Source organism: Poecilia formosa, unplaced genomic scaffold (assembly GCF_000485575.1).
Source record: "Poecilia formosa unplaced genomic scaffold, Poecilia_formosa-5.1.2 Scaffold27, whole genome shotgun sequence".
NCBI lineage: Eukaryota > Metazoa > Chordata > Actinopteri > Cyprinodontiformes > Poeciliidae > Poecilia > Poecilia formosa.
In genome coordinates this window covers 3,711,241-3,728,033 of record NW_006799966.1, presented here as the reverse complement: position 1 = coordinate 3,728,033, position 16,793 = coordinate 3,711,241, and the positions used below count along the sequence as shown (strand labels likewise).

At 37.7% G+C, this 16,793-nt stretch overlaps 2 protein-coding genes across 4 annotated transcripts; both read left to right on the top strand.

Moving 5' to 3' along the window:
* The first annotated feature begins 2,442 nt into the window (after window positions 1-2,442).
* On the top strand, window positions 2,443-9,472 carry dusp22b (dual specificity phosphatase 22b). Of its 2 annotated transcripts, XM_007548735.2 has the most exons (8): window positions 2,443-2,671; window positions 2,829-2,862; window positions 2,948-3,030; window positions 3,813-3,862; window positions 4,855-4,929; window positions 7,720-7,891; window positions 8,340-8,436; window positions 8,504-9,472. In XM_007548735.2, the coding sequence occupies exons 1-7, from the start codon at window positions 2,651-2,653 to the stop codon at window positions 8,424-8,426; spliced, it is 522 nt and encodes a 173-aa protein (XP_007548797.1). In that variant the 5' UTR covers window positions 2,443-2,650; the 3' UTR covers window positions 8,427-8,436; window positions 8,504-9,472. The 2 variants fall into 2 exon arrangements, with proteins under 2 accessions (XP_007548797.1, XP_007548796.1); XM_007548734.2 differs by having other exon boundaries at window positions 8,340-9,472.
* Window positions 9,458-16,448, top strand: irf4a (interferon regulatory factor 4a). 2 transcript variants are annotated; one of them, XM_007548732.2, is made up of 9 exons: window positions 9,458-9,540; window positions 10,225-10,424; window positions 10,661-10,847; window positions 11,616-11,695; window positions 11,810-11,987; window positions 12,579-12,659; window positions 12,882-13,280; window positions 14,554-14,666; window positions 15,537-16,448. In XM_007548732.2, the coding sequence occupies exons 2-9, from the start codon at window positions 10,227-10,229 to the stop codon at window positions 15,684-15,686; spliced, it is 1,386 nt and encodes a 461-aa protein (XP_007548794.1). In that variant the 5' UTR covers window positions 9,458-9,540; window positions 10,225-10,226; the 3' UTR covers window positions 15,687-16,448. The 2 variants fall into 2 exon arrangements, with proteins under 2 accessions (XP_007548794.1, XP_007548795.1); XM_007548733.2 differs by lacking the exon at window positions 9,458-9,540 and having other exon boundaries at window positions 9,549-10,424.
* The last annotated feature ends 345 nt before the right edge of the window (window positions 16,449-16,793 follow it).

Genomic DNA, 16,793 nt, shown 5'->3' with positions numbered 1-16,793 from the left:
CATAAATTATTCTGCAGTAAACTTTTGATTTAAAACAAAAAACATACATCTCTGACGTATTCCTTCTCATAATATTGAGGAATTTAGAAAAAAAATATTATTATTATTTTTCTTTTCTAACCAACCTCAAACAAGATGAAGTTCTCATTTAACTTCTGTGTGGAATAAATGATGTATGTTTGTGACTTTGTTGCCACCTAGTGGTGAAATTAATTATTTTAACATTTTACAACTAGAATTTTACAAGACAGTATTCAATTATTTTATTAAGATTCGACATTAATCCAAATATATTAGCATGCAGGTGTATTGTCAAACTATGTTGAGAAGCCTAAATGATTATGCTGACTTCAGACTTGTACATGCAGCAAATACAACAACAGGCCTATTCGATATAGTTATCACAGCACAAATGGAATTTTACCATTGTTCAAATGAAAAATAAATAAATAAATAAATAAATAAATAAATAAATAAATAAATAAATAAATCTAGTTCATTGATAAAACAAGCATTTATGTGAAACTAGAGCGGGAAACCACCTGTGTTGTAACCTCTGGGAGTGTGGGCGAAGACTGACATGCAGGCCTACATTTTGGGCTGCCTATCTTCAAACACCCACACTATAAATTCCTCCTTTTTGCACACTAAAGCCACAACAAAGCAGTATCATATTTACCTGTCTTGTGTTGTGTCAGTTTAGTGGCTTATGTGTTTTTCTGTTTCTTTTTTTTTTTTTTTGTTACTCACAGGCATTGCTGGTAATCTGTAGGCTATTGAGAAACTTCTCCACCTGTCTGTTATATGTAACAAGTACCTGAGCTTTGTTACTGACAATTACATCAGCAAAAATGGTTAGCTGATTGCAATAATGGAATCTAATCTATGCTTCTAAATTTTGGTGGCATATTTGATCATCAGATGTTTTGTTTTTCCTATATACTTGTATTAGATTTTTGCAAACTCTTTTGCTGTTCTTTAGAAGTTCATTTGATTTTTTTTGTTGACCATGCAATACAAACATTTAATAAGCACTTCACGTAAGATATCCATCACCTCTTGTCTACTACGTACGCCCACTGTCATTCAAACATTAGCCAAGCCAACTCACTGCATCCGAGGAAGTAGAAGCAATCGGTGAGGCTAATGTGGGGCAGTGGGTAGCAGAACTTCCTGTTGATGTTTTTACAAATGATGATAATAATCAGAGCAGCATAGTCATGTGCCATCACTCTGTAAAAGTCACACAGTTGTTTCCTATTATGACTGCCTTTCGGTCTGTGTCTGTTTTGCTCAGAGAGAATTAGGTTGCTCTTGTGAGTTAATGGTTGTGATTAAAAAAAAAAAGAAAAAAAGAAAAGCAAAGGCAGGTAAAACTTTCTGGTAAAACTGATACGTTTGGTGAAAAAGCATTTGCTTATTTACAGTTTTATTTATTTATTTGCACCTAAATGTCACAAATCAACAAATACTTTTAAACATAAGACATAGGTAACCTGACAAAATACAGGAAGTTGTTTTAAAATTATCTTTATTAAAAAATCTATCGAAACCAACTTCGGTCTATATAAAAAGTAAATGGCCCTTAAACCACAAAGCTGGTTGTGTCAACCCTGGCAGCAACATCTTGATATGATTTTTTTGTTTTTGTTGCAAAATCTGTCAGTGAATCTGTTATACCACTGTGGAGGATTATTTTTGCAGAATTATTGTAATTCAACCACCTTTAAGGGTTTTCAAACATGATGATGTTTGAAAACCCTTCAAACATCATCATCAACATGGGACTTAATGCATCTCAGTCACATTAAGTCCCAACTTTGACCTCCAGAATATCTGTTCTTTTTTACCTTTTAGCGGAAGACTTGCTGTTGTGCTGTGGCTCATTGATCTTCTGTCAAACCAAAGTGAGTTTGTGGTCAAAAACTGATGGCTGGACATTCGCCTTTGGGCTTTTCTTTTTCATTGACAACAATACATTGACTAGATACTAATGAAGCAAAGTGACTCCAGACCATCTCACCAATAACATGTTTAACTGATTTATTTCTGAACCTCATTGTTAGGGTTATGCCACATGTGAATATAGACATTCATAAAATACCACTGTAGCTAAATTGTAAATATTTTGCTACAGTACTGGGTATAAGTTACAGCAGTAAATTTGCATAGATCTTGGTGTGGCACTCAGTAAATGTAAAATTCACAAAACCCGTCTATGCAGATTATGCTTTATGATGATTTTCATGATCTAATCAAAATAAAAATCAGGAAGTTTTGTATTCAAACATTTCTCAGTTTCACGTCAAAATTATGTATTTACTAAGAAGCCAGTCATGAGTTCCTACAACATTGTCCCACAGGCATCGCTATCACTCTTCTCTTGTTGGTGGACATTATAGTTTTTACGAAGACGTCTTTGCAAAGCCGTTTCACCTGTGATACTACAATTCCCAGCATTCCTTGCGTGAAGAAGCTCTGGCAGTTTGCTTAATCGCCTCAGCCTCACTCGTATTCAGGCTGCCGCCTTTACTCTCACTGAAAGTGAGAATTTGGAAGCGATTAAAGGCGGGATACAGATCTCTAGCGAACAAGGGTACACTGTGCGTTATATATTTGTAGTGTTGGAGTTCCGACTCGGAGTTACGGCATGGGGAACGGCATCAATAAGGTACTAGTTTAGCTGGTAGACTACGCAAATAAGTTTCTCGTGTTTATGTGTGTTATGTGTATGAGAATAAAGTTACCTAACCAGATATGATGTATTTATTCATCACGTTCTCTTTGGTGTTGGAAAATTCTTAGCTGTTTCCCCCCCCCTCCTTAAGGTTCTTCCAGATTTGTACTTGGGAAACTTTAAAGGTGTGTTGAAGCTTTTTCTCCTTGGTCCCTTTATTTGCCCACTCTTTTCGATGTTGCTTACTGTGCTCCTGTCTGTTTTCCTCAGATGCAAGAGATAGAGAACAGTTAGCCAGAAACAACATTACACACATCCTGTCTGTTCACGAGTGTGCAGCTCCTATGCTACCGGTGAGATGCTCCCCTGTTTTCCTGTGATGATGACACCTGGCTCTCAGCTGGTTCTACTAAAATCATGGATCTTCTTGCAGAGCAGGGAGATACATGTAGCAAAAGAGAAGTTGACTCCAGTTAGAGAAAGCCAACTGACCAAGCTGTCCAGAAGTGCAACCACCAATCACTGTAGTTCTCTCTCTGGTGCTTTTCAGAGTATCCTGCACCGTGCCAATCATCAGCAGCCGATGTAGTCATGGTGTTGTGCTTAGCTGTCAGCTTGTGTAGGCGTCAGAGTAGGCAGTTGTGCTTGTTGTAGCCAGTATCCACTGTGCAGTGTTCTTTCATGGAACATCAAAATGAGTCCTAAGCTGCTGTACATTTTGCCATTCTGAAATGCGGTTACATTTATTATTGCACACGTAAGGATAGCTCTGAAATAAATTAGTCTTTTGTTGTGTTAAGCCAGAAACGTTGATTAACTTAAACAAGTGAATGCTTCATATTCTGTTATTTTAAATTGATTGTTAGGGATACCAGCAATTTTTTTTTGTTTATTTATTTTTCTTGATTTTGTGTTAGTTTTGGTTTTGTATTGTTTCGTTTACAAATTGGAAAAAAAAAAAAAAAGTTATTAAAGAAAAGCTGAAATGTCACCCACATTTTGCCTATGTTTTAAATAAATCCAGTTGCAAGAATGACGGTATGATTGTGAAACCATATTTGTGACAATTTGGACGTTATGTTACTCCAAATTCTTAAGGGCAGCCAACAGGTAACCAGTGTGCTTTGTCCACCAGGAGATGACCTATCTCTGCCTTACAGCAACAGACATACCCTCACAGGATCTGTAAGTACTATTCACGGAGCTCAGCATGCAACAATGGAAAGGCGAGCCAACCAGAAAGAGGGCGTTCACATAGGGCTGTGATCTGTGGGTGTCTTCATTTTCCATAAGTTAACTTGTAAATGATATGATTTCACAAGTTTAATATTTGACTGTGAACTCAATCTCTCGCATGGCAAAAGTAACACAACCACATTCAGTTGCTGATGAGCAACTGTTCCTTTGACATAAATAAAGGTTACATGTAAGGGGTTTTACTTTTTCATAATGTTTTTTTTTTCCCAATGCAAATTCTAATGCTGGTGTTAGAAGTATCCAAAGAATCTCTTGGAAATTGACTAACTTCAAGCACAGAAGTCACACAATGAACATTACTCTTTTGAGGACAATGGTGCCAAGATGATGCAAAGAAGCTCATTGGGACAACCGTAAAACTATGTCAGTAGGATTTGTAAGCACAGTGATTCTAAAATCTGTCCATCCATCTGTCCATCCACGGCCACCTGGATTTGTTTTGATTTTTTTGTAGTTATCAACAAAAGTACACAGTGAATGAAAGTTTCTTTAGTTAGTGTTGCCATATTTTTAGTGTTTTTTTGTGAAATGCCAGTTTTAACGAGCAAAACATGATGGCAATGACAGCGTTATTTTTTGCTAGGCTAGGTTGATGTACAGGGCTTCTAAAAGATTATTAAACATTTCCTTGCATACATGCAAAAAAAAAACATTTAGTAATTTGAATTGGCTTTTGAACATGAAAAACTGGAGCTTCTTGCTGAGCTACAAAGGAAGTTTGTTGTTATCCCGTTCCTTTTGCAAGATTTTTAAAATGTGTAAAGTCTGCAAATGTGATCAGATGTGTAAACGAATAATTAGTTGTCATTGTAGCGCGTGTGCATAGTTCTCATTGTACAACTTGTGATGTTCCCATAATATTTATTGCGGTCATGACCTATAATAACAAGTTTCATTTACATATTTTATTGCCCTTTTAGAACTCAGCACTTTAAAGAGAGTATAACGTTCATGCACGAGTGCCGGCTGAAGGGAGAAGGCTGCCTCGTTCACTGGTGAGTTCAAAATCACTTTTCCATCATGACTTTCATCATACCTTGGATTCCAGAATATAATTTTGCACAGTTATGTTATTTTCCATGAAGTCACAAACTTAAGTGTGTGTTTAGTTCTTTTACATATCTGATTACTGCTCTCACAAGTGAAGCCATGTGTAACTTCTGCACTGGCAAGATTAAAAAGAAAAAAGGAAGGCTTATTCTTGAACTTCCCAAAACAAAGTACTGTAACAAGTTTTACCACATTGTGTTTGTGTGGTGCGATAGCTCACTTATGTGTTAAAAGAGTACAACTATATTTGGTTGGACAGAGGGTCTTCTCAGAAATCCATTTGGCTATTTATAAAGGCGTCTCGAGTCAAAAGTTTCTCGACACAAAAACATGACTTCAAAGAAACCTTTTCTAAAAGCTACTAATTTATAGCAAACTTTTAATGTGTTTATTTAGTCAGTATTTAGATCTTACTTCCACTTTAATGCCCAGTAGTTCCTGAGTTTCATTTTCCATGTCTGTCACTCTGTACGATACTATATGATTGGTATCACATTTAATGAATATCCATTTTTGTATCAAGTCACAAAATGTCTTCAACGTCTTCTTCAGTTCTGTTTCCTTTGAATATCTTCAACTCTGCAAAGTTTACTTTGTTTCAGTTGCCTTTCAAATGAATGCTGGCAGAAAGTGAAGCATTTTTTTTTGGGGGTGTTCTGGTCTGAGATTACCGTACTTCATGATTATGCTTGTCCAGTGAGTGTGGCATCTGTGTTTGCCAGTGTAATCTAGGAGGGTGTCGACATATGCAGAAAATGCATGCTGCTAACTGAGACGGCCATATCCATGTCGGCCTATAGCTGTTCATCAGTTACAAAACGAGCATTGAACAGCACTGCTGAGTCCGACCTTTAAAACTCCTCTCAGAGACTGCTTTAGCTGGGTGCATCTTAATTAAGCCTCTTCTAAAAATGCACTTTTCATTCATGTTCCAAAAATACGCATGTTTCATCATGACAACTGTGATGAAACATGCCACAATTGTGACATGTTTCTGATCTGACTCACAGAGAAACGGTTACTCAGAAAGCACACATGACAGAGTATTTAGTTTCATTTTTGTTTTAAATTCAAATTCATTGTGTTGCCACAGTAACCATATTGCTGCATCCTTACTGTGTGTTGCAAACGCATGCCTGCTTTTTATACTTCACATTTTACTACTGTGACACTACAATTCCTATTGCAGATAAAACTCAGGAGGACTACCAAAACAAAACTGGCCGTTTCCATGAAATATTTCAACCAGTACACTCAGTGAAGTGAAACATAACTTCCTGTAGACTTTCATAATAAGAGTCGTTATGAAAAATATGTGCAGTCGTAATGAAAAATAAGTCCAAAACTGTTTAGAGTAGCTCAATTTTTTTTTTTTACGTATAAAGACATAAGAGTTTAGATATTAGGTACATTATGTCCATGTTATTCATTAAATTACTTTTTTTTTAAATATAATATGTCATTTCATATAAAGACTTTGTTGCGAATAAGTGAACATACTCTTGATTTTTCTTTTTGTCATATTCAATACATTTAAGCAAAACCATGATATTGATAATTATAATGCATTTGCTAACAATAATAAACAGGCAACATTTTCAGTTTGTTACCTGACAAAAGTCATGTTTTGTTCGTGTGGCACTGTTCAATTCAGCTTCCCATGGTACCTCTAGAGGAGCTGCAGAGTTGCCTTTAACAGATTCTTCTCAGAATCTGTTAAAGACTCTGTAAACATGACATAAATGGATATACTTTATTAATTCAAGAAGGAAACTCACATTCAGCACAGCCCAACCAAATAGACATACATGTGTCTGAGGCTGTAGCCCTTCACTCAGAGGGGAGGAGCCACCCTTTAGAACATCCGTTAGCTTTCCACTGCACAGATCGGGCCTTTGCACCATCAACCTAAGCAGACTTCTAGTGCTACAGCAGAGTGGCTTAAAACAAAGCACATTCATGCAATAGAATTGGTTTCATTGGTTTTTGTCAAACTCTGAAGAACTTGAAAACAACTTCATCACAAGATAGGAACAGTTATTGAGACATGCGACAAAATGTGGTCATGCACGGCATGTATTCAGGGGAGCTTAATACAAATGCAAGCCACATGCTTTTGTTTTTTTTTTCTTGTTTTAAAAAAAATAAAATTATGAATCTTTTTTTTCTCTCCAATTCACATACACTATTTGGCACTTGTCTGTATCAGCACAAACTTCACTCTGTAGGTTATTTATATATTCTGTTTTCAACCAGTCAAGTCAAAGTCTCACTCTATAGCGTCTCTCATTGCTCACATCTCTTATTTCCTCAACCCCTCCGCCCTAAAACGGGTCACATCTGCTGACCTGCTGATGAAATGATATGCAGCTCTTTCATTGCAGAATTATTGTCTTGTTTGCTGTTATAATATTCAGAAATACATGTTTAATTTAAATGAAACTTAAATACAACACATTTGTGTTTTTAGCATTTGAACAGTTTTCTGTAGGTTGGTGGTGGAACAGCAACAGAACAGATTGAATTTCAAAAATGTAGTCGTTAGAAGAATTTTGTGAGATAACAATAATATATAATGAACTCAGTGTGTATAATTTTAAAAAACATATCTTCTGTTTTACCTAATTCAAACAGATAATTAATGAAATGTAGTTTTTTGTTGTTGTTTTTACCAAAATGCAGGTATATGGCATATTGGTGAAAGGTGAAAGTCATGTAGTTTGGTTTTCCCTCAGTTTGGCAGGCGTGTCTCGCAGCGTCACCCTGGTAATAGCCTACATCATGACATTGACAGGCCTGGGCTGGCAGGACGCGCTCAATGCGGTGAGAGTCGTCCGGCCCTGCGCCAACCCCAATTTGGGTTTCCAGAGGCAGCTGCAGGAGTTTGAGGATACTCAAGCTGAAGAGGTAGGTTGTATGAGAAAGTAATTGCTGTTTTTTTTTTTTCTTTTCTTTTCTTTTGTAACACATAAAACAGAGAAAAAAAAACATTTGGATCCTTTTAGACTTCGAGATTGTAGCTTCAGATTCAAAAGAAAGTGATGGAAATGGGTGATCAATGCCGTTCATGTGTCAAAGTACATCTTTAACCTCACTCACTTTTGACTTAAAAAAGTGCATCTAATTGCATACTGTTAGTTGGTGGGTTTATAGATTGAAAAAAAATGGGAGTTCTTCGTTTTCATACAAGTAATAAAGATAGGGGCGGGGGGGAAATCAGATTTTTCAGACCTGCAGATCATACAACTGATCTGATTTAGGGGAAAAAAAAGTGAGTTTCTAATTGAAAATTATCTGTGCATGTTTTGTAGTTTTTGTTTACCTTACTCCAATCTTTCTTTCTCTCCCCCTTAAGTTCAGGGAATGGTTTCAAATGACATACAAGGACAACCCCTTCAATGATACTGCCGAGATCCTTAAGCTACTGGGCAGGCTTCCCTGATGTCAACAAGGTGGGAATGGAAAACCATGTGTCTACTCCTCCTGAAGGTATTTGAACTCAGCTGAGATCTTTTGCAGCTCAACCAAACTGACTGTGGCATCCTGAAGAGGTTTGCACCCGGGTGGAAGTCTAACACACTCTGAAATGCACTGTTCTCTGAATCTTTCCTACACATTCAATTCAATGACTGTCATGGACTTCTTACATGCATTGCATCTGTTTCTAGAATTGAACTGTTTCTAAGATTTGTTTTGTGTTTTTTTTTACTTGCAAATGTTTTTTTTTTTCTCCCCAATGTGTCTGTGTGATCTGAAATTGATAAATAAAAAAAGTAAAGCCAACTGCTTGTGTAGAGGTTGTCGGTCGATGGTCTGTCATGTTGGAGGTGATAAGACACTCTACGCCTTTTGTTACTTGGTTTCCTGGTTCTCTTCCTGTTTGTCTCATGTGCAAGGGAGGTCATGCATGGTGGCATTACAAACATCAAGATCACACCCTCTTATAAGATTTGGGTTTAGTTATTTTCATAAGCTGCAGAACAGCAATAAAAGTTATATTTTACTTTTAAAATTTACCATGAATTATATATTTGGCATAATGACATGGTGCGACCACTGGGTGGCAGTATTACTAATGGACAAAGTCTGATTTGTGGCGTGTGTGCGTTTTTTTTTAAATTTTGAAATGTGTGTATTTTTATTGTTATTATTATTAACGTATTTTGCGGATGTCATACATGAATTCAACATTATGTTAACGTTACATGTTTTGTACGTATTTCCACAAAGGATAGCTTGCAGTTGAAACTAGTTTGGACTTGAATGGTGTTATAAAATAAACACGGGGGATATTCATGTGACTGTACAGGTATGATTGTTCCATTTCGTCCTGATCTCCTCCGCTCAGGGTGTCGCTAAAGGGATTCCCCACCTGAGAGCTGCGTGGGTTGAGTTGAGAGTTTTACAGAAAAGAAGTTGCGTTTGCTCCTCATCTCCTCTTGAACCTCCGACAGACTCCTCCCAGTGAGCAAAAAAAAAAAAAAAGACGTGATAACGTTTATAGGACCCCGAGAGCCGCATTAGAGATTTCCGCGGTGGACCCTACATCTCTAAAGGTAAGCTGCAGCAGATTGATTTCAAATTATAGTCAGAATGCAAACTTTTACTGCATCAGGTCAACAAAAAAAAAAAGTTTCTGTCAGGAGAACATTTCTACACTCAGGGAAGAAAACGCTACACTTTCATCAAGCATTCTTGTTAAGATTATAATGTAATACCTAGTCACCACTTAAAATATTTTCTAACCTCCTTCATTTATTGTGTTTAAGCTTTTCATAGCTTGATGAATTATTCACGCATTTGACATAAATGAGTCAGATTTATTTATTTATTTATTTTGACAAAACCATCAAACGTGATGAGGAAAATCACTCATTTCAGCATCCATGTCTTCATCCTTTAAACTCTAAATGTGCATGCACAGAAGTGAATGTATGGATGGCATGTAACCAAAGTGATGTGATGTGATGTGATGTGATGTACTCCAAACGACAAATCAGGTGGCCTAGAAACCAGTTTGTATTTATTACTAAATGAACATTTGGTGCTCTTACATTAAAATACTGCATACGATTAACTGGAAAGTTCAATTATAACTCGCCTAAACTAAATCTGGCAACTCAACATCTTGTATCCTATTTGTTTGTCAAAGTTTTCCTGGAAGCATTAGGTGTAATTGTAAATATCTTAATGTTGCCCCATTTCTGCTCTGCATCTCATTTTAATTCATTTGTTTGCAGAGATGAACCTGGATGAAGACGGTGGTCTGTCGGGCAGTTGCGGCAATGGCAAGCTGAGGCAGTGGCTCATAGAGCAGATTGACAGCAGGAGGTATCCTGGCCTGGTTTGGGAAAATGAGGAAAAAACCATCTTTAGGATTCCATGGAAACATGCAGGAAAACAGGACTACAACAGAGAGGAGGATGCTGCACTCTTTAAGGTCAGGCAGTTCTGTCTTTACCTGCTGCCTCATGCTGCAAAAGCAGATATAATGCACAAAATTCACAAGTAAAAAATTAAACAATCAAAAAAAACCTTAGTAAATTTTAAGATTTTCCTTAGCAAAAGCTAATTTTTGCTCGATTAACATAGTCTCAACTTAGTTTGTCCCAGAGAAAGAGGAAGTTAGAAATAAATCTAATCAGTTCTTGAATTTTGTGATTCTGCTGTTAACAGGCTTGGGCGATGTTCAAGGGAAAGTTTAAGGAAGGAGTTGACAAACCTGATCCCCCCACATGGAAAACCAGACTACGCTGTGCCCTTAACAAGAGCAACGACTTTGATGAAATAGTGGAAAGAAGCCAACTGGACATCTCAGAGCCATACAAAGTTTACAGAATCATCCCAGAGGGGACCAAAAAGGGTGAGTGCTAAAAGCTGTTCATGCAACCCTAGCAGTCAACATGTAGATCAATTACATGTGCATTGAAGATGAGAGAAAGTGGTAAGTGTAAGACGATTTGTGGTTAGGTTTTGAAAGCAAATCATAAAATCTGCTACGAGCCCGTGCAGTTGCAAAAAACGCTTGAAGTACGCCCGCGTTTTACACAGCAACGAACACTGTTTATACTCTGCTGGTTATTTTTCACATACATTTTGCACCACTGCTGATTCTGGTGAGGCAGGAAGCACAGGAAGCAAACGCATGAACCAAAAAGGCCGTAGTGCTTTTTTTAGAGGGCTACGGTTACTAAGCGCAGAGTGCACAGAACACAACAAGACAACCTCAGCCTTGCATAACTAAGTTTCTACCATCATACAACAGCCATTGTCACACATGAGCAGCTTTGGCTGCATGGACTTTATGTTAATTGACTAACTTGATGCACTCTGTGTTCCGTTGCACTCTGCAAGATATCCCCTAAATAAAAAGAGCAAACTGTACATGTGCACGAAACACCTTTATTCTGCACGAAACACCTTTATTCTGCACGAAACATCTTTATTCTGTGAATCAAACAAAGACTGAGCCACAGTATCATTATTGATTATTATTGCAAAATCCATATTAACTCACTGAGTGCTGTTAATCAGTTAGTTCTGTTAAATGAAATAATCTGGATGCAATTTTTTATTTCTTTTGAGATTTGAAGGCAAAATATTTGTCGTGTCTATTTCTGACCGTAAATAGGTATGAAGATGAACCGTGTGGAGGAGACACCGTCTCACCCGCTTGGATACGTTCCGCCATATCCGTCACTTCACAACCAGGTCAGTAGATTTAGCTACGATTCTAAAAACTAAAACCCCACAAGGCGATCAGCTTTACAAAGAAAGAAACGGATGTTTTTTCTGAGTGACAGCCCCTGTCCCCCTCCACTTCAGGTACCCAGCTTTGTTGTTTCTCCAGAAAGAAGGGACTGGAGAGATTACCACGCACCATCAGAGCAACATTCTCTTCCTAATGCAAATCACCATGGACAACACACAGACCTGCCGTATGGTCAGTGCCACTACCAGTCGCCAATCAGCCGAGTTTGGCCCAGTTCGCACACAGAAACTGGTAAGCAAGCATACAATTGAAATGAACTGGATTGCATGCAGCAGGATTTCAATTGGCTCTGTTTGCCTTTTTTTTTTCTTGCATATTACACTGAGGTTACTTTTACTGTGAACTTAAACGCAGCTAAAGACATTGAGATGCATGATGTTGTCGAGTCAAAGGAGAAAGAAATGATGAAATATGTGCTTGTTTATGTCATCATGTAAAGACAAATTAATATTTGTGTTCAAGTAATTTAAGATGTTACATGTCTAATATACAAAATTATTTATCTGTAAATGATATTATTTATCTGCTGTTGATATAAAGTAATGACATCTAAATTTAAAATAAAAAGCACATTCAGTAATTATTATGTTTTTGATGAATTCCTGTGTCAGCTTGACCTTTTACTTTTTTGACAAAATTATGGATTAAGCATGTATCTTGACAAAATCAGACGTTCTTTAGATATCTATTGGGGATGGAGTGTTTAAAATAAATCTGCAAATATTAGTTGTACAATCGAAGTTTGACAACCTTTGACATTTTTGTTAATTTTCATTTGATCCGTCAATCAGTGTATTTACCCTCTTTATTTATCAATTCCAGGTTTCCAGCTCTCATTCCACACATACTTTTCAGAGTCTCAGCCACCAATGTATACAATGGACCACAACAATGCCATGTCAGGTGAAACAACATCTACAAATACAAAGTATACATTGTACACAGAAAGACTCACTGATGGTTTTAATGTGTCTGTGCACAGTTTTCAATCTAAAAAGACCTGAGGGAATAGAGTGATGCTCTATATTTCAGCGTTGTTGCTGTGGGTTGAGTTTTGATCAAGCTCCTGTCGTTTTCCTTTTGATGCCATTCATTTAAACACTCCTCCCTCCTTCCTTCTCACAGATTTCAGCCTCCACGTGTCCCTTTACTACAGAGAAACACTGGTGAAGGAAGTCACTGTCACCACTCCAGAAGGTTGTCGGATTACCTCCACCTCTCCGTCTTCTCCCTCCTCTTCCTCCTCCTCTTCTCCATGCTCAGAGGACAGGTTCCACAGCGGCGCAGAAGTGGTTCTTTTTCCGTCTCCCTACCCCGAGTCTCAGAGGCAAGGAGCCGAGCTGCTTCCCAACATCCTGGAGAAAGGGGTGCTCCTGTGGCTGACAGCCGACGGGCTGTATGCCAAGCGCTTGTGTCAGGGACGGGTGTACTGGGAAGGACCGCTGGCTCCGTATGTGGACAAGCCCAACAAGCTGGAGAAGGAGCAACCGTGCAAACTGTTCGACACCCATCAGTTTCTTGTTGGTAAGCAGAAACATGCAGACGTTTGCAGCATTCGCATCAACTCGTAGATGACACATCTCAGAGGCCCTGCGTCAGATCATTGCGATTTTTTTTACAGATTCTCGGCCTTTTCAGATGCTGCTAATCTGCTAGTATTTTGGGCCTGCCACTTCTTCTTTTCTTCCCTTGGACGCTCAGTTTCCTCAAATTATTTCAGTACACGTAGCGCTGCTAAGATATGACAATTTCTTGTCTGAAAACTCTTATGGGAGCAATCTCACTGAAAACATATTATTTCATGCTTGCCCAGTTGTGTCTGACGTTTTCTCATGATGCGGCTCAAGAATCGACACTTGAATTAGGCAATGTTTGTGGAAACGCCAGACTTCCTGAAAGTAGTTTCTTTATAGACATGATGCCAGTTCATACTTTACGTTTGTTGCGTTGTTTTTGTTCTTAAGCAATTCACAAATCAGTGTTAATGACTTAATAGAAAATTTAATAAAACGAAATATTTTCTTGATGACTAAATATCGGATGGATGCTGATAATGCAATTTACAAAAGAAATGCGATAGAAAATCTTCCTCAACTATTGTTCGAGTCTACTCAGGTGCACAGTATGTGTGGTTATTCCAGGTGTTTTGCACATTTTAAAATTGGTCAGAAGATTTTAACATTTATTTATGCCATAAATCTTAGACTGCTTTTGTGCAGCATTCATTTGTACTGTTACTATTTGAAGTTAATAATAAAAAGCATCAGAGAACTACTCCTGCAGCATTGGGAAAAATGCTGCAGGAGTAGTTCTCCCACCTTTTAAATACAGATTCCTTCCCCTGTAAATAGATCAAACATTTTTGCCTTGTAGCAAACGGTTTTGAAGCAACAATGCTCCACTAGCCATTCAAAAACAACAGTTAAGGTCATTGGGAATGAGATGACAAAATGAAAGAGATGCTGCAGGTGCTCGAGTTGGGTAATTCCCTCTCTTAGCGTTGAAGTAGCACAAAGACGTCGCTCGTCTTCTCATCAGGGGGCCAAAGTGTGTGGAGTCCCCACCCACATGTGGTCCACACCACACAAGAGATCGTTTTTTTTATGCCATTTCGCTCTGAATTTCCATCAAACATACTAGTAGTTACCAGAAACGTCTTTGTGACTGAGGATATGACATACAGTTAAAATGTTTTTTGTTTTTTTTAATGTTTTTTAAATGTTCAGTGTGACACGTCAGTGTCTTTGTGGGGTCAAATGTCAAAGTTAGCACTCATCTTCTCTTGATCCTCTCTCAGATCTACAAGATTTTGTCCATAATGGTCGTCACATACCACGACACCAGGTTGTTCTTTGCTTTGGAGACGAATATCCAGACCCGCAACGCCCCAGGAAGCTCATCACAGCGCAGGTAAGTGTAAAACAACAAGAACAAAAACTTTACCTTATAAACAAAATCAGGTTTTAAAAGCAGTGAAGATGCTAAAAACATTATGAACAAAGCAGAATCAATAGTATCTTTTTAAATAAACTGATGTGTGGACAGAACATTTTTTCAAGCCAACTTGGGATCTTTTAACATTCTAATTAATGTTTATTTGGCAATTGACAACTACTTATTTGGTCCCTAGCCAGCAGTAGTCCTACTTACTGATAATGGATTGATTTCTGTGCGTTGATGTGATCTTATTTCATTATTTTAAAGCCGATCAAAAACATATCAGTCAAAAATCACAAATGAGAGTTTCGAGATTGTGTATTGCATCTCAATCTTCAGATAAATTGAGAAAACAAGAAGCTAAATGGATTGCAAGCAAACCATAAAAACAGATACATTTACTTTTCGAGTAGGTATTGATTCTTTTTTTTTTTTTAGAGTTTATAGTACTGTCCTTACAAAATGCTGAAGTGAGACTGCTTTATTGTGCTCTGTGGAAAGTGAGAGTTGTTGAAATCTTCCGATAAATTTCACTCATTTTTGCGCCTTCTTGAAACATGCATCTATATTATGATCTGCACTTGTTAGTGACAAAGTATTTTCATAAATAGTAGTTGAAACATCTGACCAATGACTAGAACAAGTCTTTGAATAAAGAAAGTGCAACGTCTAATAAGTTGCACTCCAATAAGACTCTCAGCTAAAGCAACTCATGTCTGCATTTTAAAGAAAAAAGAAAATAAATGCAAAACAACGTAACATGACAGGAAAACAACATACATAAATATGCACTTCTATCTCTAATCACTGCTTTTATGTGTTGTGTGCTTCGTTTCATTTCAGATAGAGCCAATGTTTGCCAAGAAACTGGTCTACTATTACCAACAGAACACTGGGCACTACCTGCGAGCCTACGATCACATTCAGGAACCAAACACCGCTCCCGCTATTGACTATCCTCCCCAGAGACCCATACAGCATATTCAGGAGTGAAAAGCATGCCAAAAATGCCAACTCGCCACACAATCACATAAACAGGAAGGGTATTAATGTGAATGTAAAGCTGTGAATTTGTATTGTGCCTTAATATTGCTGCAGCCATGTGTACTGTAAATGATTAATTTAGGCACTGAGGGGTTGAGATGGGGAAGACCCTGTAAGATTTTACATGCTTGTTGTATCAGGGACTGGGTAGTAAGAGTTTTTTTTTTTTTTTTTTTTTTTTTTTTTTTTTTTTTCTTCTTCTTCAGCAAATATTATTGTGACAGTGTGAAGGATGCGGTTTGAGGGTGGGGGAGATGAGCGGAGCGGAGGGCAAACTGAGACAGGAAGTACTAGCACAGGTGCACAGGAAGAATGGCCCCTAAGACAAACATTGATACGTCTGTGAGATAAGCCAGTGTGAATGAATACTTATTTGCAGCCAACAGTAATTCTTTCTTCTTTTTTTTTTTTAACTGGCACTGAGGACAGTTTCTGGTTATCCACTCTTAAAGCAGCTCATTTACTTTATAGTTTTCAATACATGACATGCAAGACAAAGAAAGACGACCAAAGACACATGCTTACAGAAAAGGATAACTTACAACAGTGATTGGTTCTAAGCCAGTTTTTTTTGTTTTGTTTTGTTTTGTTTTCATGTGTAATTAGCACATCTCTTGTTTATTCTGCCTTTTAGACTGCTCTGCTCTGTTCCTTGTGAAATATTGTATAGTTTAACTTCTTCAAGCATAGTAATAAATATTTTTAAAAACAGTTTGACTTGAAGGTCTTTTTTTTTTTTTTTACCTAACCCCATAGACATGCATCGTGTCAGAAGTTGTAGCTACAGCTTTCTGTGTGGTATTTACCCACACGACAGAAGTGGACAAATGGTGCACAGCAAATTATCAGAGAACAACCTGTGGTTCAAGCTCTGTCTCAGTGGATGTGGGCCACGTTGACTGGAAAATAGCACTCATCCCGTAACTTAGAGGGAAACGATACCTGTTCCTCTTGACCTGAAACTAGTGGCCTCACAAGTGGGAAGGAAAACTACCTTGACGGTCGGAGTGCAGATTGTGCACACAAGGAGCAGTGGTTCCCAGGCATGAGGTCCTT